Raw genomic sequence first — 24,943 nt, forward strand, 5'->3', positions numbered from 1 at the left:
TTTATTTCTTCCTGATAGGGCTGTCACTTACATGTGTCTAAACAAAATCATGCTAAAAAAAAATTACTGACTTGCCTGACTGATGTTTGTGTGAAATGCTGGCAGTGCTGCATGGCAGCAAACAATTCTTCTGCTGCAATACCACAATTACAAATTTTGCAATTTCATAGGCACTGCTGGGATTATCCCTCATCATCTCCTTAGTTTTTCAGCCAGAAAATAAAGCCAAAGTTTATTTGCCCTGCAAAGCCTATCTAAGCAGACTATATAGAGAACAGTAAGAGTGGTTATGAATCCACAAACTGTGGGAATCTCCATTACAACCCCTCTTCAGCCCTCATCTGTGGGCTAGAAAATCAGCCCCTGACAGTCCACACTGCTGCCACAGAGTACCTGCACATTCTCATGCAAAATATTTTTTCTCATTTTGTTTCCAGCAGCAAAACCCAGGAAGTGAGTAATGTGAATGTATGAATAAGACATCTTTATAGCACTTTTAAAGGAGGAGGAACACTTTTGTATCTCTGACATTCATGACATCCCCAAGAAGAGAACCAGTAGAAGACAGTCTGTGAAAAAAAACCTACACTTAAAAATGTCTGTAAGATCTTTTTGTCACAACTCCATGATTTTAATCTGTAAATACAGCTGTAGTGTTAATTGATTCCATTATCAATCAGAGATTTGACCAAATGAGACAGACAAGAATTTGTATTTTTTCCTTCTTGTTTAAATATGGTTTCTAAATTGGGCTCTCAGAAACATATAAAGATGTTACATCTTTCAACTCCTTTTTTTTTAAACCTCATTCTGTTCTAAGACTAAAATAACAACAACCCACCAACTAAAAAAACAGCAATCCAATAAACTAAAACCAACTAAAATCCAGTCAGAGGCCAAAAATCTACCTAAACCTCCATATGTATCTAACTGGAGCTATAGTACCTAAAAATTGTTTACCAAATCAGCCTTCCATGTAATGCACTAAACAATTAAATTATTACTAGGACTATTCCAACAAGCGCAGCATTAAAAATAGTAAAATAAATAAAAAAGAAGTCACACAGAATCTCTGTGGAAGAAAACCAATTTTGAATAATTTTGTTACCTCATCCCAAAAGACCATGAAATAATGGTGTCTGAGTACAAAGGAAACAAACTGTTCTTTGAGTTGTTGTGAGTGTAGAAGGAAATACAAAGTCTCTCTTTTTGGTCTCCTGGAACAGAACACATGGCACACGGCATTCGTGAAGAGAACATTCAGGTTTCTGGGGTCTGACCTGCTTGGAGAACCATTGTGTGCTTTCTTGTCCACAAGAGGTGAGGAGTTAAATGGCATTGTGTATCAGAGCTCAGAGAACATGTATGCCTTGAACAGGCATCAAGAACGAATGTACACTGAGATCAGTAGGAGAGGAGGTTGGTCAAACTGTGCTTCCTGACATGCTGGCATCACTCACGAATGGAGCAGGAGAAATTATGAAAAAAGAGGAAACAATTCTCTCTCTTGCAGTTCTGGGCCTCATGTGCATCCTCATTATTGTCACCAGGTTGAGGAGGCCAGCACACACCTGCCTGCATGAATGAGCTTCCGTTTGGGTGTTTTCTGTGGGAAGGGCTGTGCTTCTCCATTATTCTGCTCATTCTTTTTATGTGGCACAAGCATGACCTACAGCTACCCTTAACTTTACCAAGTGAAAGGAGAAACATGGAATAAAACTGATTTTGGGTAACTTAAGAAGAGTGAAAAACCATCATTTAAAGCTCAGTTAGATGCACCCAACCAACACATCTTAAACAATTGTTAAAAGCCTGTGGATCTAGAGCAAGCCTTCTTCCACCAGCTAGCTCTGTAGCTTCTCAGTAGTTAACACACATTGATTTTGTCGTACACATGCTCAGCAGTTCAGTTTAGACAGGGGAGTTTGGAATTAAGTGATTTGATGCAGTCTTCCAGGAAGAGGAAAAGAAATGGCTAATTCCTGGGCTGTGGCTTCTGCAGCATAGATGAAGTGAAACATGGAGAACTCCTGCTTGGCTCATCCAACTTCAAGTCACTTTGCCTTTGCAGATAAACTCTAGCAAAGAGAACATGAATTCCCTCCTAGATTAATTTTCAGTACTCACATAATCTTGTAAAAACCAGGAGGTACTGCTAGGCATCTTTATTTCCAGAGGGCATAGTACTGTGGCAATTAGTACTATTATGAGACAAAATGTGCTCTCACGTAAATCCCTATTACCAATGTATGTAGAACTTCCCCTTGCAAAACATTTTCCTGCTTTGCCTCTACTCCTACTGAGACCAGGCTCCCTATTTTTGTCACCTGCTTAAAACACAAATGTCATTAAGAAAAAGCGAGATAGATCATCAGATGAATGGGTGAGGAGACCTAAGTAGAGCACAGAAATGCAGATGCAGATGTGACTTGCTAGGCATCCCACAGGACTGTTTCACATCCCTGTAATGTATCACACTTCCTTTCCTCTCCAGTCCACTTGAGAAATGATACAGTTGAACAGGAACAGTGCGCACAATTTACATTTCAGCTGATAGAACTTTTTTTTTTAATGTTTGATACTACATAACTTCTGGTTAACTCTACTTATTCACCAGTTTCTGTCTCAGCTTTAAGACTAATCTGGTACTTCCTAGTAAGCTCCTGAAACCATAGAGAATACTTGGTTCCCTTCACTGATATCCTGTTCAGTCTGTTACTAAAATAAGGAGAGGTGAGGTCTGAACAAAGATGTAATAATTAATAAATTGAGCATTTCATAAAAACACCAGAATTCCATTTGTTCAGGATATCACTAGGATTATTATATATTAAATAGCATAATTTGTACCTCCTTTTAAAATGCATTTTACTATCACCATGGATGAAAGTATGTGTTAAGATCTAGAAATCAATTTTTCCTCTTACCATTTTATTTCTTAGGCTTTACTTCTGTGTAACTAGTGCTGAATTACTTTTTTGTGGATAGTTTCACGTGATAAATGGGGAGATCTGAAGTTTTAGTAGCACATAAGGAGGTGAATAAATTACTGTTCGATTAGACTAAAAGATATTGCTGCAAAGTACTTGTAACAAGATAATTGCAAGTGCCAGAGCTGAGAGTAGTGCTCAACACTGGCAGCAGCTTAGTTAAACATGTGGTTAATGATGTTATAGGAAGAATGGGTATGTAAAATATTCAACTCTACCAGCAGTAAATATTCATTTTATGTGACAGCAATAGTGACTTGCTGAGACTGATATTTGACACACAAAACTCCTATAATTATTTTAATATCTTTACTTCCCAATGATTTTAATGATATGACAAAGATTTTAGGTGTTTGCTGAAACAGCACTACTGTCATTTACTATCAGTCAAACAAAATGTCATTCTAACACTTCAAATGTCTGAGTAGTTTTGATACCCATTAAACTACTGTTGTAAAGAGTGTGTTCTTTTCAGGTTTAATGTTTACAGACTAAAACTGACAAAGACCTATATGTTAAACATTTGTTAGAACATACAATACAGAAAAGTATGTAAGTTGGGATTTTGCCATAAGTGAGTATAAAAATAGAAAAGCAGCATATGACTTTGTACCTTTAAATTAGTTTATAAAAAAACAGGTAGTGCCTCATGGAGTTGATTGCTCAGTACTTTTCATTACAAGTTTCTTCAATCTCTTAAAAACATTGCCAAGTTTTGAACCATTCATGATGGAGTTTTCCTGCCCTAGGCAGGAGTATTTTGGAAAGCTACTTCCACAATTCAATCACTCCTGAACAATATTCCATAAAAAGGAACTTTCCTTGCCTAACATTAACCCGTATTTCACAAGTTGGTGTTTTCTATTTGGTGGTGTTTTGTTTCGGTTTGTTTGTTTGTTTTTTTTTAACATATACTGCTTTTGGAACAGAAACCTGAAGTTCTGCAGAATGATCATTTTGCTGTTCCAGGAGGTGCCTTTGATTAGCTTCTAAGATTTGTTCAAATTTGTCCCTCATATAGAGCCTGTTCTCAAGTTACGGCTTGTCAGCTGAGCTGCGGTAACTGACTCTACATTCCTCATTTGCCGAGTGGAATATGCTAACTCAAACCACCTTTAGAGGGGTTCATATTAAAGAGTTGTTCTTCACAGTGACAGCACACAAGCAGACTTCAGCTCAACTTGAAAGCAGCAACGTTGCAGGCAGAGGAGCATCATTTTTACTATCAGCATCCCACAGTTTAAATCAAGAAAGAACTTGGCAATTACATTTTCTCAATGTCCCTTCTCTGCTCAGTGTTCTCAGGCTGAAGGCATCGACACATTTTCTTCTCTGTGAATCGCTCAACCACCAGGGATTAAAGTGAGCATAGAACAAAACAAAGCTGCCTCTCAGTGCTCCTTTTCACATCCCCATTGAGAGATCAGAGGAGTTACCATAGAACAGAGAGAAGTTTGGTAACAGGCAAAAGAAAAATGGAAATAGAGAAATAAAGAGCTGGAAGAGGGAGGGGAGCAACTGAATCTGAGGGTGTCAAGCGAAACAGAAGTTGGGCATGGGGAAAAGCAATAATATGTGACACATATTGCAGCAGATTTCAACCTCAGAGGAACCGTTGACATTATTCTGTACTCATTCTCCCCCCCCAGGACTCCAACTCATTTCAAGAGTCTTTCCTCAGGCCCTGAGACTCATATCAGGAACCCAAAACCTCTCTGGCTCTGCTGTCAGCGAAAACCAAGGTAACCACCTGTCAAAGCATTTGTCACCACCCTCTGTGGGGTAGACACACACAAACTGCTGCCACAAGCTGCCTGTCTCTTTAAGTGGTAGAGATCTGTCAAAGTATGTATGTGGCAGGTCAAGATATTGATCTGAATAAAGTGGTGGTCCTGTTCATCTTGCTTTTCGGATATTTTTTTTTGCCATAACCAAGTCTTACTACAGAGGTAGCCAGCAGATTTGGGCCCTGTTGTCCTTGTCTGGCACCTGAATTCTCCATTGCCATTTACAGTTTGATCTCATTGAGAAAACTGGAGAAAAACCTCACTGCAATCCCAGGAAAACCCATTGATCAGCCACAGTACCAGCTGCATGTCTGTGAGAAGTGTGAGTGCATAAAACAATGAAATCTCAATGAGAGATGCAGAGCTGTTTTCTGTGCTTAAATCTTTTTGTCATGGCCTTAAAAACTGCTGTATTTGTGTATGCTAAAACCCTTCCTGTGAGACAGAAATAACTGCAATTATTAATTTAGTCATCTGTGCAGCTTATAATTCCAGGACATTTAGAGGTAAGGCACTTTGCACTTGCTATGCAATTTCCAAAGATAATACCTGACAAAACGAAGGCTTACAGTGACAGCATCACTGAGCTTTATCCTAAGGAGTTAAATGAGTTCAAAACCTATCATCAGTCACTGATAGGATTCGCTTCTATCTGCCTAAATCCTGCATAAAGTGCTAGTGAATTGTTAAAAGCTGAAGATGATAATTAGACAGCCTAATATAAACCTGCAAAAGAATGGTATTATGAGGAGTAAAGTGCTGCATTATTGCCATTTGTAAAGTCGTTCCCGATTTTGGCAGTATGTGTTGTATTACTCTCTCCTCTCTTAATGGAATATCAGAGAAAAACCAAACTGAGCAAGCCATTGCAGATTCTGAGACCCTCAAAACACTGAGCTTTCTTCATGAGACATTCCAGGCTTAGGTGCTAAAACACTGCATCAGAATTAAGTCATACCTCCTGGCATGAATCAGCTGCTAAATCCAGTTCAATCGTGTATCTTTGATACAAATCCCTCTTGGATAACTGCAGTGTGGAGTCAAGTGCCAAAGGAACCTCCAGACCCAGGTGCTAGAGGCACTGTTGAGGAGCATTAGGCTGAGAGTGAAAAAAAAAAAAAAAGGAGGCACTGGAGTAGTTACAGGGTGGAACAATAACTTTGGCACCGGCAAGCGTCCCAGACGACGACTCAGAGACACTGCCAACTAGATGCAGAATGTTTAAATGTTCGAAAAGCAATGAGACACTCTATTATATCAGTTAAGATTCTTTGTGACTGCGCTGTTCCAGCGCCTCTGTGGTTCCGCCGCGGCATCAAACCCTGCCCGGCGGACCCCGGGCACACCTGGGCAGGTGGACAGCAGCGCATCCTCGCAGGGCTGCAGCTCGAGACGGAGCTTTCCCTCCCTTCTCGGGCACCGCGTTACTCCTTAAACATTTTCTAGATAAAGAAACTCGAGCAAACAAAAATACCCGAAAGAGTTCGGGGCTGCAGGACCCGAGTCCCAGCTGAGCGCTGGTCTCCCCTGCGGTTGTCACCCAGCAGAGGCTCCGCGCCTGCCGGAGCTCGGCACGGCCAGGAGACCGCTTTCTCCTGGCAGCGCCGGCGCGGCCCGGCTGCGCTCCTTCCCGCCCGGGCATCGGTGCCGGAGCCCGCGGGTGCCCGGGACGCGGGGGACGGGCCGCCGCTGCCAGGCTGACTCACCCCCGCTCCTCCCCGCACCCCGCGGGGGCGGGACCGCCCGAGGCCGCGCCCCCGCCCCGCGCTCCCGGCCCCCCCCGCCCGGCACGGACCGCAATGATTTAGAAGTTCAGGAATCCCACGTGACGTCACGGAGGGTGATGTAATGCTTCTCTAAATAGAACGTATTGTAACCGTCCCTCAGTCCAACGTGGTTCCTCCGGCCGCGCTGCCGGTCCCGTCCCCGCCGCGCCGGGCGGTAAGTTCCTAAAAATACGGGGCTGCCCCGGGAAGGCGCCCGGCGCGGCGAGCGGCGCGCCCCGCAGCGCGCCCCGCACGGAGCCGAGCTCAGCAGCAGCGCTGGGTGCGCGGCTGGGGAAGGGGCAGCCTGCGGCTGCAGGGGCTCTGCCCTCCGCCACCGCATCTGTTCCGCAGGCGGCAGCGCCTGTCTCCGTCGCGGGCGCGGGGTCCCGCCGCTCCCGCGTCCCCGCCGTGCTCGGGGAGAGGGGCGTGAGCGATCCCGCGTCCCGCGGAGGGTCGGGCAGGACAGGGTAGAGCGGCGGGGGCGGGAGCGCACGGTCGCCGAGACGCGGGGAAGCCGGACTCCCCGTCCGCACTTCGGGGAGTTTGGGAAGTCTGCGCGCTGCTTCCCGGGACGGGATGGGATGGGATGGGATGGGGCGGCTGCCGCGGAGCGCAAGCAGCACCCCGCTGGTGCTGCCCCGAGCGGAGCGAGCGGGTGGGCAGCTCCCGGAGGAGCGAACGCGGGGTCCCCGCGCTCGCGGCGGGCTGGACGGCTCCCGGCGATGACAGCTCGGCGGCGCGCTGCCCCGCCATCCTCTCTCCCCGCCGCCCCCAAAACTTCTGGATAAGTTTCGCGGCGGCGGCCGTGCTTCCCAGCGAGCCGGGAGCAGCCGGCGGTGTCCGCGGAGCGGTGCTCGGGGTGGTGCGCGGCCGCTTTTCGCGTGAGACACCCCGGGTGCCGGGCTGCTGCCGGCCCTTACGTCATGCTGCGGGCCGGTGCGGGGCTGATGCTCCGCTTCTGATGCCCTCGGGTGCGGGGAGGGGGCGAGTGTTGACAAGGTCCCCTCTCTGCAGCCTTCCTCTCCCTTTACAGCCCCTCTACTCCGTTCATCATCCCCCCTGCTCCCAGCTCCGCGTCCCCCTGCTACTGTCCTCTCTTACAGGGGTCTCTCTCTCCCCAGCGAAGTTTTCAGGACCATAAGAGCTGCAAGAGTATAAGGGGAATACTTGCTAAACTCTGCCTCCTCTATTATTTATGTCCAAGCATGGTGAGTGATCCTTCATCTCCAGGGCTCAATATAAGCTTTATAATTGGAAAGAGAGAGGTAGTTTCAGAGATGGGGGTAGGAATAAAGGAAAATGAAATGTCCATATGTTGTTTGGTTTTTCTTTTTTTATTTTTTTAAATCCAGACCTATATGAGAAGTGACTTAAGCAGCAAGATTAGAAGATTTCCATATATTATCAGTAAGAAACAGTGCTTAGCTAGATGAAATTGAAGCTTGAACAGAAGAGTAAGAATTACTGTGAAGCATCTTACTTGGGCTTTTCTTGAGACTGCAGTTTTTAAAGAAAGATTCACCCGCTGGTGTGCACCAGACTTTCCTTGTCTGGCCATTTGGACAAGCAGCAGTGCGTCAAGGAACAGTGGTGTAGGAAAACTTTCTTGTAAGACATATGTGGGGATAATCCAGAAACTGGACTGAAAGAAAATTGAGAGGTAGAAAGTGAGAGCTGAATGCAAAAATGTAGGGTAATTTGTGGGAATTTTGCTGAAGAGGTATGCTTCCATAAAGGTACTGTTTATTTTCAATATAAAAGTGTACAGTGGTGAAAGTCCCTGCTCAGTGTTTTGTAACTTTCTTGTGGTGAATGAGGTTGTCGGTATCAAAAGCTGGAAATTCTTAATAAAAAATGGCTAAACTCCTTATTTGTGACTCCTTAATCCCAAAGGGAGCTGTACGGGTCGCAAAGCACTAGGGAAAAGTGTGATTAATGATCAGTGATTAGTGATAAGTGATTAGTGGTTTTATTCAAACTGTTACCTCTGACCAGAAGCACACATCAGAGGATTAACAGGCTCTTTAGATAAATGCTCATTAGTGGAAGGGGGAAAGCAAAGATAATAGGCGTGCACACAGGGACAACTTTCTAGGAAAATCATTCCTGTCTCTGGCATAATAAGCTCTATTAGCAGAAAGGCTCTTTAATTTAAAAGTTGCTTTTATCTTGTAAATCAAAGATAGATGTAGAAGTTTGCTGTGCTATTATAGCCTAAATTTTCCCATATCAACTAGATGTGGATTATCTCAGTAGTGATATTTTATTAAAAAAAACCCCACACCACAATTGAATCTGTAAGAAACGGAACATTCCCAAGGGCTAAAGCCCTGCATCCCGAGGCATCTGCTCCCAAAGCCTGCTGCTGGCAGCTGACTAGATGGCGCAGTCCTGTTGTGAGTGAATGTACACTTCTGGGTTATGAACTTAGCAAGTAGCAGCTTGCTAGGTGTCCTTCAACACTTACAACAAAGTTGATTCTGTGCTGGGTTGGAGGCTAGACAGTGCTATGAGTTTGTAGTCACATTTTCCACTTCAGTTAATCTACGGAGTTAAAGGCTGCTGGAAAAATTAGTCTCATTTACTGAAAGAGATGGTGAGAGAAAGAAGAAGAGAATGAGAGAGGGGCAGATAGCTACAGCCCGGGACATAACTCTTGATTGCACTGTTTTGTACTGCTTAAATGAAGTACAGTTCTGATGGCCCTAATTAATGAAGCCTGAAAGCTCTTGGGAGTTTTTCCCCCAGCTATAACTGGCAAAGTGAGTGTTTTTCTTTCTTTTAAATAAGTCACTAAAAAGAAGGAACAGTTGGTGTGGTGGTTGAACAAAACAACTTGGACCTGACTGTGCTTTACAGATTATGGTAAGGAGCCTGTTTTTATGATAACTAACCAGGGATTTTTCATTACTCTTAATTATATATGGCTTGGGAAGAAGTGGCATCCACTGCTCTCGATAGGCTTGGGGGTTTCCTTTTTCCCATTAGCTTGCATGGGATTTATGTTTCGTTTCAACTGTGGAGATCATCAAAGTTTCAAAACTTTAAAAGAAACACTTGAGCGAAACAGGAAATAGAAATAATGAACTTATGGCATGAAAAAGAAATGGCTGTATTCTCCTATTGTTGCATCTTTAATTGGAGACTCTTAGGAATAGTTGGGCTAATGTTTAAAATCAAAAAGTTTTATAATAGCATATAAAAAAGGTAATAAGCACTGTCTGCCAGTTGTGAATATTGGATGGCACTTTTCCAGGATTTAAAATTGCTATATTTTTAAAAGTTTACACATTTAGAACAAGCGGAAACCTTTTCCCCCTTCCAAAACACCCATTTATAGTTCAGCTTCAATTTATCACACTACTCTTCTGCTAATTTAACCCAGGGAATGTAAGGGGAAAGAAACCACATATATACATTTAAAGAGAAGATAGAAGCGAGATTGTACATGTAATTTTATTTATATCACCACTTAGCAGAATGACTTACACAGATAAAGAGTAATAGGTGCTTTTTAAATTTGATATTCACTTCCTCACGCTGCAAATCTAAAATGTGCTGCACTCACATTTATCCTGTTCACTGCCGAGGAATCTCCTGTAAAAGATCATTGCTGTGAGAGCTGGAGTTCACTCTGAAGTTGATAAGAGAGAGGTAATCTCCCCGTGCCGTCAGAAGGCTGCTCTTACATACTAAACCTTTCAACTCTGTGTGGGCAGAATCTCTCTGAGCTCAGTAAGGCTTGCAGGATGATTTGAAACTGGGTTATTAACTTGTCTCCTTGTGGCTCCCTCTAAAAACCTGTCTCTGTGCTCCTAATCAGGGTATGAGGATCTTAAATATTAGATGAATTCTTGCAAGGTTGTTGTTACTTTTTAAAAAATTTCTTTAGTCAAGGACTTTTCCTCTACTTTTTGTCATCCTGTGTCTCTAATTTCTGCCATTAGTTGACTTTCTAGATTTCCTGTAAACCTGTTGCTTTGAGGGTTTATACTTATGTCTATGTATTATTAGCTTTAATTTTAATTCCAGTGACCATCTTTCTTATAAACTCTTTATTATGAGAAAACTATTTCAGGACAAGATTTTGCAATAAAAGAAGAACAAAACTGTTTTTACTTCAAACATTTAAAAATATTATTAAGGACCATGTGATTTATTATTGGAACAAACAGGGTTTTTTTCTCAAGGCCTGCGAACACTGATTTTTCTTGTAACTTATTGCAGGAATACTCTACTCAGCAGACGCAGTTGCTGGAAAAGCAGATGTATAAAGCAACAAGTCTTTCAGTTCTGCTTCATGGGTCTAGGTGATTCTTTTGCTTTGATTCTGTTTTCGTTATCTCATGCTAATCAAATTAATAGGCAGACATATATAACTAAGCCAGCCCTTTTGGCTTAATCTTTCATGTGCAAACTTACATTGATACAAATACATAGCAGTCTCAGTGGAAATATTTAAAATACTTTGAGATTCTGTCAGTCCTAAGTACTAACTTCAGGGCTGATCAGAGAGCTTGGTAGGCCACTCTGCAATATCTCAAAAAATTTTTGTTGATTTGTCCTCTCTTCATGCTGCAAGCTATTCAACCCCTGTTCCCCCCTCCTCCATCCCCACCCACCCTTATTTCTTGGTAGATTATCTCAGCAAATTATAATGCTCCAGAGCTTTTAGGGCTCTAGCCTTAAAAAAGAACTTTTAAGGCTTTTGCATTTCTCTGCCTTGAGAAATGATCGAAGTTGATCACAAATTTAAAGCAACAGTTTGGAATAAGAACTATGAAAACATATATTTTCCTCTTACCAAAAGTGATATGACTATGCTAATTTGCAATTCTGAAGGTGTAGTATTCTCGGCCACAGACAAAACAGTGATCTCAGACAATATGTTATCATGCTGGATTTTAACTTCAGCTATGTTATAGCATTAAGTACAGAAATTAACTTCTGTAGACTTGACATGTAAAAACAAAATCCTGTTATGGAAATATTTTTGTTTTGGTTACATATACAATTAAATAAATTATTTAAATAGTCTCAGGTATACATAAAAAGCACAACATAACATACATAAAATTATTATTTTGGATATGTGATGAAAGGACCTGTTGAAGCAGATAAGCTCTTGTAGTTTTTTACATCCGTGGAGCTCTTGTGTTACTTTGTGCACTGATTGTTTTGCTCCTGTTATGGCTCAGGTTAATGAGGCAACATTGAAACTCTAAAATAATACTTAATCTACTATTTTTCACTAAGGTGTCATTTTAGTCTGTAATTAAAATTACTGAGAGTCAGCATTTCTTTACTAGCCGTTGTGTGGGAAATGCCGGTGTTATTTGCCCTTAGAGAGTTAGGAAAGGGTTGGTTGCGCTGGTTTGTAGGTTTTTAGGTTGTAATATCAAATGCTATTTCATAAACACAAAGAGATTTTCCAAGGATTTTGCTGAAGGCTGTAGGATTTTCAAAGTAAAACACTGAAAGCTTACAACAATTTCCTTAGCTTAAAAGATGTTTTGCTTTTGGTTCTTGTTTCCGCCTTATACTTTTTTGAGAATTTGTTCAAGAACTCGGTCCCACACACTTCTCCAGAATAAATGCCTTGAAACACTGTCACCAGCAGTGTTTGTGTAGGTGTGTGGTTTTAATAATCTCTTCCTTTGAGACAGCTCATGTCACTGTCGTGCTGCCCTGCCATGTAAAGTGATTTTAAGGCGTGGGGTGAAGACTCACTTGGCCAGAAGGCTCCACTTTGTGGCTGATAAAAATGGCATCTTTAGAAGAAGGAATGACATTTGAATTTAATTGGAGAAAAAACCTACAAATCCTTTCTTACCTTTGCCAGCTGATTCTGCTTTTCCTTAGCTCTGAATGTTTTTGTTGCTCTTACTGGGGTACGGAGACCTCTGCTAGCTCAGGAACTGGGCATGGTTTGATCTCACCTGCAGCTTTCTACCACACATAAACTCTACAAATAGTTTCTATGGCCTTTTTAACCTTTGTAGAGTTTTCTCAAGCAGCTTGCTTTTCTCTCATCTCGGCTTCTTTCCTTCCTAAGGGCCTTGTCTCTGTGTGCCCCCACTCACCACATCATTTCAATGCAGTTGAAATGTCTGGTCCCAATCTCTGTATGTTTGTGTATTTTAAAGTTTTTTGTCCAGGGATGTACTGAGTTCAAACTAGTCATCCTTAAATACACTGCCTAAAGTTAATACTTTAGAGATATGTAATTAATTTGGCTGATCTTTCCTCATTTAGAGGAAGCTGCCTTTTTTCCTGTTTACTTTGTGGGCTTGTGCCTTTAGTTATTCTCCCATTGCATGTAAGGCAGCATTGTTCATCACCACCTTTTTCTGAGCTGTACCCAGAAACTAATTTGTCTTTTCAGGGAAATCAACCTGGACCAGGGGCTCCTAGATCTAACATCTGAGGGGTTTTTTCCCTGCTGGTCTAATGCAAAGAATGCTAGTTAATATGCTCAACACAGGGGGCTCTGTAGCATAATAAACAGAATCTGAGACTGGATTTGGGATGCGTTGTATAGAGCAGCTATAACAGCAAGCAATTAATTAAGATGTTAGCGTCTTGTATTCCCTCTCATTTTCCCCCTTTCTTGTCTTTTAAATCTTTCAGTTCTGGAGTGCTGAAAATACTACCTGAAGAGTAATACTCTGCCTAAGTAAATGCTCCAAGATATGGATGATGATATTAGTAGGTCACTTGGTCGTGCACTGATGCTGCAAACCAGCTGCCAGTAATTCAGTCATGGCAGAACTAGTTTGCAATCATTCCCAGTCCAAATATACCTCTCACTTAACTTTTCAGAAAACTTTTATTCAACAGCAATGCTCTGTTACTAGGTGCAGAGCTTTAAATTATGAATGGCCTCAAGTTGCACCAGAAGAGGTTTAGCTTGCCTATTAGGAAAAATTTCTTCACCAAAAGGGTTGTCAAGCATTGGAACAAGCTGCCCAGGGAAATGACTGAGTTACCATCCCTGGAGGTAATTGTAATTACAAGATGTGTAGATGTGGCAGCTGGGGACATGGTTTTGTAGCAGATTTGGCAGTGTTGGGTTAATGGCTCAACTTGATGATAAGGGACTTTTCTAACTTAAACAGTTCTGTGATTCTGTAATAGTAAATCATACCTCCGTAGGTACTACCCTGAATTAACTTTAAGCAATTGGTTTGGTTACATCTGCTTTTGGTTCTGGTCAAGTCAGTGAATGAGTTTATCGCAATTCTTTTTTAGGTGCCCAGCAGGAACTCCAAAGGTGACCTGAGTGTGTGATGGCAAAGAGCCTGGAATTCTGCTTGTCCAGAAATGGCACTGTCTGTGTTAGAACTTTGGGCTTGCCAGTATCTTACTTATAGGAAACTTCTTTTCTCAGAATGGTTGTAAAAACTAAAAGTAGAGCAATGGAGTAGAAACAGATAATGAATTGCTTTGTTCAGGACTATCTTTTCCTACCTATTGTTTAACTTCATTATGGAATAAATGCTTTAGGAAGAAGAAATTTTGGTTAAGGGTTTATGATAATTTCAATCACGACATCAACTTCATTTTTTGTGACTTAAAAAAAAGCTCATTTTGCTGGTGATGACTTAGGCACGGGGGAAATGGCGTTTACATATTTTCCCCAAATATGCAAATGAAGAGATCAGGATCAACATCTGTAGAGACTTCCATAATTTTCTAGAGTGCGCAAAATGAGGGAAAAGAAGGGATTCTGTAGTTAAAAACAAGTTAAGGAATTTTCCTTCTTTTCTCTACTTCCATATATCCTTAAGTGTATCAGTGTAGCACTTTAAAGTTGTTTTATATCTGTTATTAAATAAGGCCAGTGTAAATTTCTTTTACTGGATGTGTGACAGAAAAGTATTTTAAAAAGGCAGTGGGAGAACAAAATGAATGATGTAAAACTTAAACCGCTTTCTACAATTCCTGTACTGCCCTTTCATTCTTCAGTGCTAGTAAAGCAGTACATGGACTCAGGCATGAAAATGGGTTAAATTTGAGTAATTGATGGTTTTTCACAAAAAGTGAGAGAAAGCAGTAATCTAACTATTTTGATGAGAATCTTTAAAAGACAAGCTTCTGTAAATAATTTGCTATGAAAGTAGAAAGGATCAAAAGAGCCATGGGTTTTATGACTGGGTAAGTAGAATTACATTCTTGTGGATTTAAAAAATATCATAGTAGAGCCTAATTCTCCACTCACCCTGATACAAATCTGGAGCAACTCTATAGAAATCTGTGGAGTTACCAACTGCAATAATACTCATTGAAAAGAAAATTAGATTCACGAGGTCTATTCTGAACATAGCCTATCAGTTGTGCGCTGTGCAAATCCCATTATTAGAGTAATAGCCTTACATGTCACGTTAAGGACGGCTGTTTCCCCAAGATGAACATGTTTGCAGCTCTCCTCATCTTGTGGCTACTTTTTAAGGGGGCAGGGGGATATTGAGAATACTTATTTTCTGCTCAATTAATATTCCTTCCGTGCACTCTCCTTCCTCTCACGCGCTTTATGTGTGGGTGCGCAGTCTGCACTCTCCATCATCTATCTGTCTGTGTCTCTTTGGCTGTGACAGTCACCACTCTGGCCTCAGGCTTGCACAACATAGATGAAAAGCCCACCAAGCTTTTCAGTTAAACATGGCAGGATATAATTCTGCTCCTAAATATGATGTGCACTTTCACGATTAACGATGCAGCTGTGAATTGGAAGTAACACCTTAGACTTCAGTCACATTTTTTATGTGGCGGTTTTAGGTTTTCGTTCATCATTTGAAAAAAAGGAGGCGATAGAGGGCAAAAGAAGTGAGGAGGCAGTGTGGCTCGGCAGTTTTAATAAATTGGAGTATTTGTCTGCAGCACTGCAGAAAGCAACACCCAGGACACTTGGGCATCTTGCATAGCTCCCAAGCTGGCCTGAGAGTGGGAAAAAATTCTTTGAGAAATGGGGGAAAAATGTCATCACTGCCTGAGCTGCTCTGATTTTGTTTTTTAAACAGCAATAAACAGGGAATTTTGAGTAAAGAAAAACATTTTAAAGAGTGATAAATAGACAGTGTCCAGTGTACAACCCACACTTTGCCCAGGCGTAATCATGTACTCTTACTTGCTTCCAATTTTCTTCATTTGGCCCAGCATATGTGGAGTCAGCTCTGTTTCTTTTGAAATTGGTGTAAAATGCTTGACTTCTCTGAAACTGTGTGGAGTGAGGGTATGGCCCATGGTTGATTATTAATGGCACACAAAGGGCATCTTCTGTGTATATTCTTTTGTGAGAAGCTATAACAAATATTTTTAGGCCCTATAACCACTCTGATGTGCAAAGTCTCTGGATCCCTAACAATCCAGAGGTTAATTTATAAAAAAAATAAAATGAAACAAACCCACAACTATTATTTCATTGCCAAACATTTTTAAAAAGCACTATTTATGTAGGCCCTATATAAGCACACATTGTTTTATGTTCCTTCTGCTGGCTTTGCGTTTGACTAAACCATTATTCTCGAAGCGCTGCTGTGCTGAGATCATCAGTGATGATGGTGTGAAAACAAACAAGTTTTAGCATGAGAAGTCACTATATAATTTGACAGGGAGGTTGTCAGCACCAAAACATCTACATTCATTTCATCTCTGGTCAAAGCAAAATAAAAATCAGATGGCTAATGGGGAAAAATGCATTCTTAGGAGGAAGGGAAGGGGATTGGATCTAATTCTGCAAGGTGCCATGTCAATCAAAAGTAGGACCAATCTTAATTCCCATTGAGGTCAATGGTTGCTTAGGGTACTCAGGGACTGGTGTCATTGGGCACCTTTTCTCCAAAGTTTAGTAAAACTGCTGAAATGAAACTTAATTCTTCATTAGGTCAAACTGTAACAAGTTCTTGGGAGTAAAGCTCTCTTTGTTAAAAATCAAGATATGCTTCAGCTCTTCAAGAGAGAGCTAAAAAATGTATGTGCTCTAATTCTGTGGCCTTCAAGGAGTCCTTCAACGTGAAGAGCTCTGCATATACCTTGATGGTACAAAAATCCTGCTTTGGAGAAAAACATTTCTGGCCTCTGTTACATTACACAAAATAGGGAATTTTATTCTTTTGAAAGTGACCTTTAATGTTATCAAGAATGATTTTGTATTCCCTAGTGTTAAGTTAAAAAGCTTTGGGACTAATGAATGTAGCTCTATGTGTAGTCAAATAGGAGCTGTAAAAAATAAGCTATCAGCTATGTGCATGCCCCCCATTCTTTGTTCCTCAGCAAAAATTATAGTGGTCTGTTTTTAGCAGGAACAGTTAAAGTCAATGGATCCCAGATGAGTCAACCAACTTAATAATACCCTAAAATTTAGGAGTTCCAGATAGTTTATTTTACTGCTATGCAGTGGCCTTACACTTGAACCTCTTACTGGATTATCTAAATTGAGTGGAGCTTGCAGGATACACAAGGAAACACTGGGAAACATTGCTCCCTCTGTAGCAGTCAGGATGCTACATGTTGTATTTTCTCTCTCATGTTGTCTGATTCTATACAAATTTTCTTGCCAAAAATTTGCTATTCCAAAATATTGAGACAGCCTATTTCTAGGCTGTCAGTCTTCCAGTTTTCATTTCAGAGTTTTGAATCAGTGCACTGTCAGCCAAAATCTTTTCAGCAGGCTGAAAGCTTTTAGGTGCAGAAGGAGCTTAGAAGAAATATTTTCAGCATTGTAATTAATTCTAAATTAATTTATGATGAGGACAATAAGAGGCATGATGATGACTGTTTTATCAAGCTAGTCGTGTAAATAGATTTGATTTTCTTTTTAAATTTGAATTTGCTATGTTGGTGTCAGACAGCTTAAATGTACTGAGGATGCCTTGCAAGCAAAGCTTTGGTTTGACATACTGGATATGCAGAGCTCCTTTTTGTATGTCTTCTTTCAAGGAAACAGCCTTCCTTGAACATGGAAAAATGTGGCATTGGGAGTGCTGCTGAGCCATGTGGCTGTGTGACTGTGGCAGTGAGATCTACCTTATGCCTCTCCCAACTAATAAAATTGTGGCCACCAGAGCTCAGGTGCTTTCAGAAAGCCCAAGCAAGATTTCAAAGAAATGTCTCACTTGGCTCCAGTGCTTAGAAAATACTGGACAGGGGAATGCCCATGTCTACATTCATAGAGAGGTATGTGCTCATTAGCACCTGGAATGGGCAGGTATTGCATTGAGGATGCATTTTGTAAAATATCAATCTTTTTTGTACCCTGACATCACAGAATTTTAAAAGAAAAACCAAGTCTGCAGTTTGGCAGCTGGTTTGTACAGACAGACTCTTGTTTACACAGTAAAGGATACACAGCAGTAAATTGTATAGCTTATTGTTAGGTGAGAAAGAGGTAAAAGCAAGTGATCCATGACATGGAAATAACATTTTTGATAAAGGTTGGCTGTGAAAGAGTTAAATGAAAATCCAAAGTAATTTTTTTGGCCTTTTGCAATTTTGTGAATACCACTTTCCTCACATACCTAGTGCCTTCCTACTAACCATCTTCAAAATATATGCTAAAAAAGTATCAACCTTTTGGTGCCCACATTAAAATGCCACTTATTTCTCCACCTAATGCCTGACTCTACCTGTGCTCTCAAGTATGGTGGGTGTGAGATGGTCAAAGAAGCAGCAAGGTCCTGACAGAGCCTCTTGTCTCTTGCTAAGCCCCATATTTAGCACAGAGGGGATTTCCTTGCCGTTGTGTAGAGAAGACAGTTGGGCCACAAGGTTTTTTCTGCACCCCATCCAACCCTGAGTTAAATCAAGTAGCACTTGCCAGGAGCTAAAGCTGATGGCCTCTGAGCAGCCTCTTTGGAGGGGAGTATATCTGGCCTTTGCAGCCAGGCTAGTGACATTTTTCGAGGGAAAAATATACTCACCAAAGATTTTCACACAAAGAACTTTACTGAAAAGGGAATGGAAGCCTGAAAGTATTCACAGTTAAAGATCAAAATTTCTAAGTAGCTTCAGCCAAAATAAAAGGGGAGAAAATGATATGAAAAAGTCAAAATACTCTATTTCAACATTTTTTCAAAATGAGGTTCATCCTCTTTGAACATTTATTTATATTAAGGAAGACAAAAGGCACTACATCTTTCAGAGGTTTTGGTTTTTTTTTTGGTGATGAATAAAGTCTTTCAGGTTGATGCAAACACTTTCATGTTTATCTGCCTTCATTTCTCTGCTCTTGGCTTGGGAGGCGGGGCTCTCTTTATCTTTCTTATCTGAACAATATAGCTCTGTGCATATAAGACAGGGACAAGCTCCTGGAAAGCTATGTTATTTGAGAACTTCAAATAGCTGGGTAGAGGCCTTTTGTTGGCCACATCTCCCAAATATTTCCTAAGACTTGGTCTGGTCTGATCTGGCTGGAACAGGGAAGATGATTGCCTTCCCTGGAGGTCATTGCAAAATCAATGTAGTCAACTGATGGGATCAGAAAAAGATTGGCTGAAAGAAACCAAGTATTTGTACAGCACCTTTGCTGAGAGTAAATTTAGGAGACGCTGTCCTCTACTTAGAATACTGTCAGAAATATCTTGGATTTTTTTTGAATTAAATCATTGCATAATTGGTTAAATTCAGAAATTTGAGTAAATTGAGAAATTGAGAAATTGGAGTAAATTTTTCTAGTTACGCTTTTAGTTATGCTACTGGCTTAGGTTTTTAGGGTCTTTTAAAACATATTTCTGCTTTTTGGGAAAGGTAGATGACTTCAATTGGTTTCTCTTACTGGGAATTCTCTGGTGGAAGTTCTGATTAATTTGAATATTCAAGGATGGATTAAAAGGGAGCTGAAGGAACAATTAATGCTTCCTAGGTATGGCTTTTTTTTTTTTTTCTTTTTGCAGATTAGTTTCTCATTTTTTATCAGGAGACATACTAGGATTTGATGAGGAAGAAATTCTGGCTTATTCTAGTTGTGTGGAATTGCTTTTCTTAGACCATGTAAAGTATTTAATCTCCATATGATGGCTCTTTAACTTGTCTTTTCAAGTGTGTGTTTTGGTGGTTTGATGGTATGTAGAACATTTCCTTCCTGTACTTCAGCATTTCTAACCAAAATCTGAGTATGTTTGAAACCTTAGCTTATTCACACTTCCTAATCATAATCCCTTTGGTTTCCTTGTCAGCACCTTTGTGGTATTTCTCTGGACACCTCTATCTAATATCTCCAGAGGTTATTCTACAGAGTAACCTTTGACAAGATCTATTACTTGCTACTTACTGCTTTTAGCAAGGTGAAAAGAGGTCAGTCTCTGTAAAAGGCAGGCATTATTAGAAGACTGCTGTAGAGTCTCTTGGTGGTTTGTCCATCTCTTCTAGCAACACTGCAAATCAGTTCAGGCACCACCTCTACAGCACAAAGAAAATTACATTTATGACTGGATACGATCATATGTAGGTAATGTACGTCCTTGGGAAATGGGCTCCTTTGTGCATTACAAAGCCCCAGGTGGTTTCTTTGTTAAGGTTGTAGCACAGGGATGCACTCACTGGAATCTGCGGGATTTTTGCTGTCAGCTTCAAGGGTAACAGGATTTCAGCCTGTCACTTTTTGTGTGATCCGTTTAATTGAACTTCATGGCCAATGTTAATGATGTTTGCTGCTGCAAGAGTTGAATTGATAATTTAGTTACCCCTCCTGTCAGAATTCAGGATCTTCTAAATGAAGCTTGGTGTTGTCTGTTTCTTTAACCAAATTAAGATGCAAAACCTACCTATTTCTGATTTGAAAAACACAGATTGCAAAATCTCATTTTGCAATGTAACTCTCCCAAAAGAGTATCTACAAGATAATTTTGGCTGACAATACAAAATCCCAGAAATTAGAAAAAACATATTTTCTTCCAGATTAATTAAAAAGATGACAAATTCCTCAGAAGACCTTAGGCAGATCCCAGAGGTGTTGAAAATACAATTTAAAATGAACGTCTAGTCAGTTTATCTGCATGCATCCTCTAGAAATGAATGAAAAATCTTCTCAGGGAGCCTTTGAAATATCTGTCTCAGGTTTTGTCAATGAAGGTAGCCTGGTTGTATCAGTTACTGATGACATGAAAAACATATTTTTTTGTGGTTTATGTACATGTAAATTCTACAAAAGCTATTGATATACCTTTCATATGCAAATAGTTATAATACAGGGGAAAATGCCCTCTGCTTGAGCTTTAACAATAAGTCATAAGGATTTTTCCTCTCATCCCCAAACACTGAAATCCAGGCTAACTTGTTGCTAACATGGCTTTCACCTTCTGTCCATAGTCTACCAATTAAGCACATGCAGACAGTGACTGAAGTGCTCTGTCTTGGAGTAGAATTTAAATTTGATTTACCTAATGGGATCTCATTGCCACATGACTACTGTATGTGTATGGCCTGGGAAGCTGGGCCTGAGCTCTTTGCAAAAATTAGGCATGATAATTATCTAAGAATATTTAAAAATATATAGGAAGAGCAGGGTATAAATGTGAAATATGTATTACTTCCTTTGCTTCAAGTAAGAAAATGAATAATAAAGAGAAGTAATGGATTTTTTCAGTGTGATCATATAGAGGTTAAAATATAAACCGCCAAGGCAAAACAACTTTCTGCAAGATGAAAAAGAGGCTTCTGTGAACTGTGGTGGTTCCTGATGTTCTGCTGGTTTTCTGTGTTAGCAACCTCCCAAAAATTAATTCACTAAGAATTTACCTGTAGGAGTGCTTGGCATATTCCTTTTTTCCAAGTCCGCTCTTTATTTTTAAGCATGCAGAGAAGCGTGTGTATATATGTGTAATTTTAGTTTTATTTTTTAATTGCATCTTCCCCTTTGGTTCAAACAGTGTAGCTGGAGATCAAATAATTAACAAGCAAATTGGCCTTGCACTCCAGTGTTACAACCCAAAGCTGTAGCCTGTTTAAGGGCTCTGTCCTTGCAGAGATGAGCAAGTGTTTGCAGAACGTTCCTTTGAGACTGAACCCATGAGAATGAGACCAAGAGGTTGTCAGGCAACTGGATGCATCAATATGGCAGAGCAGGAGAAGTATATACAAATGCTTACTTTGTAAGCATTTCTTAGCTTGGGAAGAGCTTGCAGACAATTTCCTGGTCTGTTTTTGGAAGGAGAGATGTAAAGACTTTCTAGTGGGGATGTTGGAGGTGGGAGGTGATGTAGAACTAGGGTAGGACTAGCCAGCAGTGGGTGAAATCTACTTCTTTCTCAAGGCCTTTGGGTTTTGTGGAGCCTCTGAAAAAAGCCATGAAGTCATCCTTCACAGGTGGAACCCTTCCCTGCTAGAAACTGTTGACCTTTTACAGTAAATTAAGTCTCAACACAAATTTAGTACTTTGTACATTTTAAGTTCCAGCCACCAAAGTAAGGTGCTGTCAGAACAGAGAGTAATTGCTGCTCCATTTTCACTAAGATATGGTAACTCACAGTTGATGAATAACATCTGACTTATATTCTGTCTGAAAAGCTTGTATATGTGCTTCTTTGTTTGTTTATTTTATTTCTCTCCCTAGACCAGCCACAAAAACCCTACTGCTCATCAGTGCAAAACCTTGCACTGACTGAAGGGGGAATTCCATGCACAGCTGCCAAAAAAAAAAAAAAAAAAGCAGACCCAGTAGTGAGGGAGAAAAGGAGAAAAAGGGTTTCTGTTTCTTCTCATCTGCTTCCATACTTTGTTTTACTCAAGATTTTCAAATATTATCAATGTTAGAAATTCTGTATGTTCCACTTTTGTTGCATTAATGCTGTAAGGTGGATTTGCATGGATTTTACAGTTTGCTTTTACAAGAAAAAAGCCTCTGCATGATGGGCAAACTATCACTTAAAATCAAACTCCTGCTGATCAGTTCCCTGAACCAAGTGGTAGGTGGCGCGCAGATTTGTGACAGCCCCAGAATTTGATGGCAGGGCAGTCTCTCTGCTGAACCACCAAACACCTTATTAACTGTAAAAGACTCTGACGCTGTAATTACAGAGAGTGTAAGTAGTGGCAGTGGAAGGTAAAGGCCAAAGAAATTAAGAGTTCAAAGAAAAGAAAGAAAAGACTTAGTGAATCCTTTTGTGTGTGATGATTGAGAAGACTGATTCCCTTAATGGTCAGAAGATGGTCCCTCAATGTTTGTGAAGAACTTGGTTGGGAAAATTTTGATCAATTTAAGTGCATTTTAGATTTTAATTAAGGTACCCGTGTGATGGGCAACTTTATGGCAAATCAAATTACAGCTACAGATCTGTTAACTGTGGAGAAACTCGCAGCTCTAGCTCTCCACCACATGTACCTATGATAGTTCAAAAAAAGGGATCTCTTAAAAAATACTTGCTTTCACTCTAAGTGAAAGTTGGAAATGGGAGGTCTGTTTGGTCTAGCTGGGTGCCTGCTTGTCCCCATGTGTATGGCTTTTCCAAGTGATGGTTGACAATGCGCTCGGTTTGAATCAGCTGGAGCAGAAATCTGGGACCTGCAGGGACCTGGGGGTCTCCATCAAGAATTTGGGCTGTGCTAGCTCTTGCCACTCAGCTGTTTCCTGACTGGGAGGATGCATCTGTCCTCCCTGTTGGACGGGGGAAGGCACATCCCTTGCCCTGCTTATCCCTGTAACTTTCTCAGTTACAGGGTCTGCCTGGGCTCCCTGCACCAGCACAAGCTGTGCCACATGTATCAGGGAATTCCCCCAACTCCAGGGCCATCAAAATTACATCTAAACATGGTGTCCTGCAGTGTTCCTAACAGAAAACACCAGCTCACCTGAGCAGAAAGTCTGCTTGCAAATTTCTGGAGGTATTCAGAGAGGTGGCAGCAGTAGTGGTAGGTGAGTGAATATTCTTTCTCCGTAAGCTGGACCAGATGAGATGTTGCTTTCTAGCAGACCATCAAGAGAAGACCAGATCTGTGCTCCACCAGCAGTGTCTTCTGGTGGCCTCCTGTGCTGTGTCTCTTAAGGCTGTTGAAAAAAATCTTGGAGGAAACAGCCCCAGGTGAATTGCAAGAAGGGTGAAAGTGAGGAAATGTGATATTTCCCAATCATTATATTCTCAGCCCCTCCCATGTCTCCAGGATAAAGTTCATTTGCCATAGGATAAGGCAAGTTTTCTTATCATGAAAGAATACTTCAGAAAAACTTTGGCTTTAATTTCAAAGCAAAGGGAAAATGCAAATTCAGATCAATCAGAAAGTCAGTGAAGGTGTTTTGTGTCAAAAGACATGTTCTTTTTTTTGTCTGTAAACATTGTTACACTGTTTACAATATAATACTGTTGTTTATACTTCTTTTGTCCTTTAGAACAAATTTACTTTCAAGATGATTAAAAGCTTTCAATTTTAAAACATTCTATTTACCTGGTTATGTAGTGATTGTGATTTCTTTGGGAATAAATTTTTGAGGTTAGGTGATTCTGCTGTGCCAGCTGGATGAAAGACCTTGCAGTAAATCAGTTTGGTATTAAATCAGATTGCTGCTGTTTCTGCCACTGAGCTGGGATTCTGCTCTAAGATGCTTGTAATTTCTGCATTTCCAAAGGCTTGGAAAAATACTCTCATGAAAAACTAAACGTAGTGGGTAATGAAGGCTAAAATTGTTTATACTAATCACATCAATTGGAAAATGATCTTCACTCAGCAACTCTTCTACCAGCAAATTAAGGCAGCAAATGAGTATGTCGGTGTTGGGGATCGGCTTTACTTTACAGCGAACTTCTAGTGGGCTCTTGCTCTGTAGTCTTCCTTAAAACAATGAGTGCATCTTCCCTTTCTTTTTCAGGGCTTTTCTTCTCAGTTATATGGTTTGTGTAAAAAACCATTAGTATGTATGTGCTGAAATTTGTTGCAGTTTATCCAGCAGAAGTTCGAATTTGTGGTCTGTGCCGTCTGGGCTTCTGAGGAGTGACTGCAGGCTATGCACGTCTGCCTGCACCTCACTGGTGCCTCTTTGCATCATTGAACATAGTTTTTGGTTACCTTTCACACGTATCTTTAGATAAAAGTTTGAAAACCTGGAGGAACTTCTCGCGTACTTTTCTAAAGAGCAGGAAGGAAGAAAATCACAGCGCTTCCAAGGGAAATACAAGCGGGCTTTTGCCAGGGTTTAATGCCGCGCAAGCACTCCTCGCACACGCAGAGATGCTCAGCTGCGGCTGGGGCAGCCGGCTCGGCACTGAACACGGGCCGGATTGCCGGTAGCGGACTCGGGGCCCTCTCCCTGCGCCCGGTCGCCAGCAGAGGCTGCTGCCAGCCCGCGCCTGGCGCCGGGAAGGGGCGGGACGCACCGGCCCCGCCCGGGCAGCGGCTCCGGCCACGCCGCCGGGCCCGCGGCTGAGAGCTCTGGGGGGATGGATGGATGGATGGATGGATGGATGGATGGATGGAT

General features: G+C 41.1%; 1 protein-coding gene across 6 annotated transcripts in view; it reads left to right on the top strand.

Annotated features, from left to right (window-relative positions):
- Nucleotides 1-6,622: 6,622 nt before the first annotated feature.
- Nucleotides 6,623-24,943, top strand: part of CREB5 (cAMP responsive element binding protein 5) — a 256,976-nt gene continuing 238,655 nt past the window's right edge. Inside the window, exons 1-2 of one of the 6 annotated variants that reach the window (XM_030967720.1) lie at nucleotides 6,623-6,718; nucleotides 7,647-7,751. In XM_030967720.1, the coding sequence (XP_030823580.1) occupies nucleotides 7,739-7,751 (13 nt within the window). In that variant the 5' untranslated portion in view covers nucleotides 6,623-6,718; nucleotides 7,647-7,738. Of the gene's footprint in view, nucleotides 6,719-7,629; nucleotides 7,752-24,943 lie in introns of those variants that run through there. The other 5 variants (XM_030967729.1, XM_030967693.1, XM_030967703.1 and 2 more) reach the window with 5 other exon arrangements.

Source organism: Camarhynchus parvulus, chromosome 2 (assembly GCF_901933205.1).
Source record: "Camarhynchus parvulus chromosome 2, STF_HiC, whole genome shotgun sequence".
NCBI lineage: Eukaryota > Metazoa > Chordata > Aves > Passeriformes > Thraupidae > Camarhynchus > Camarhynchus parvulus.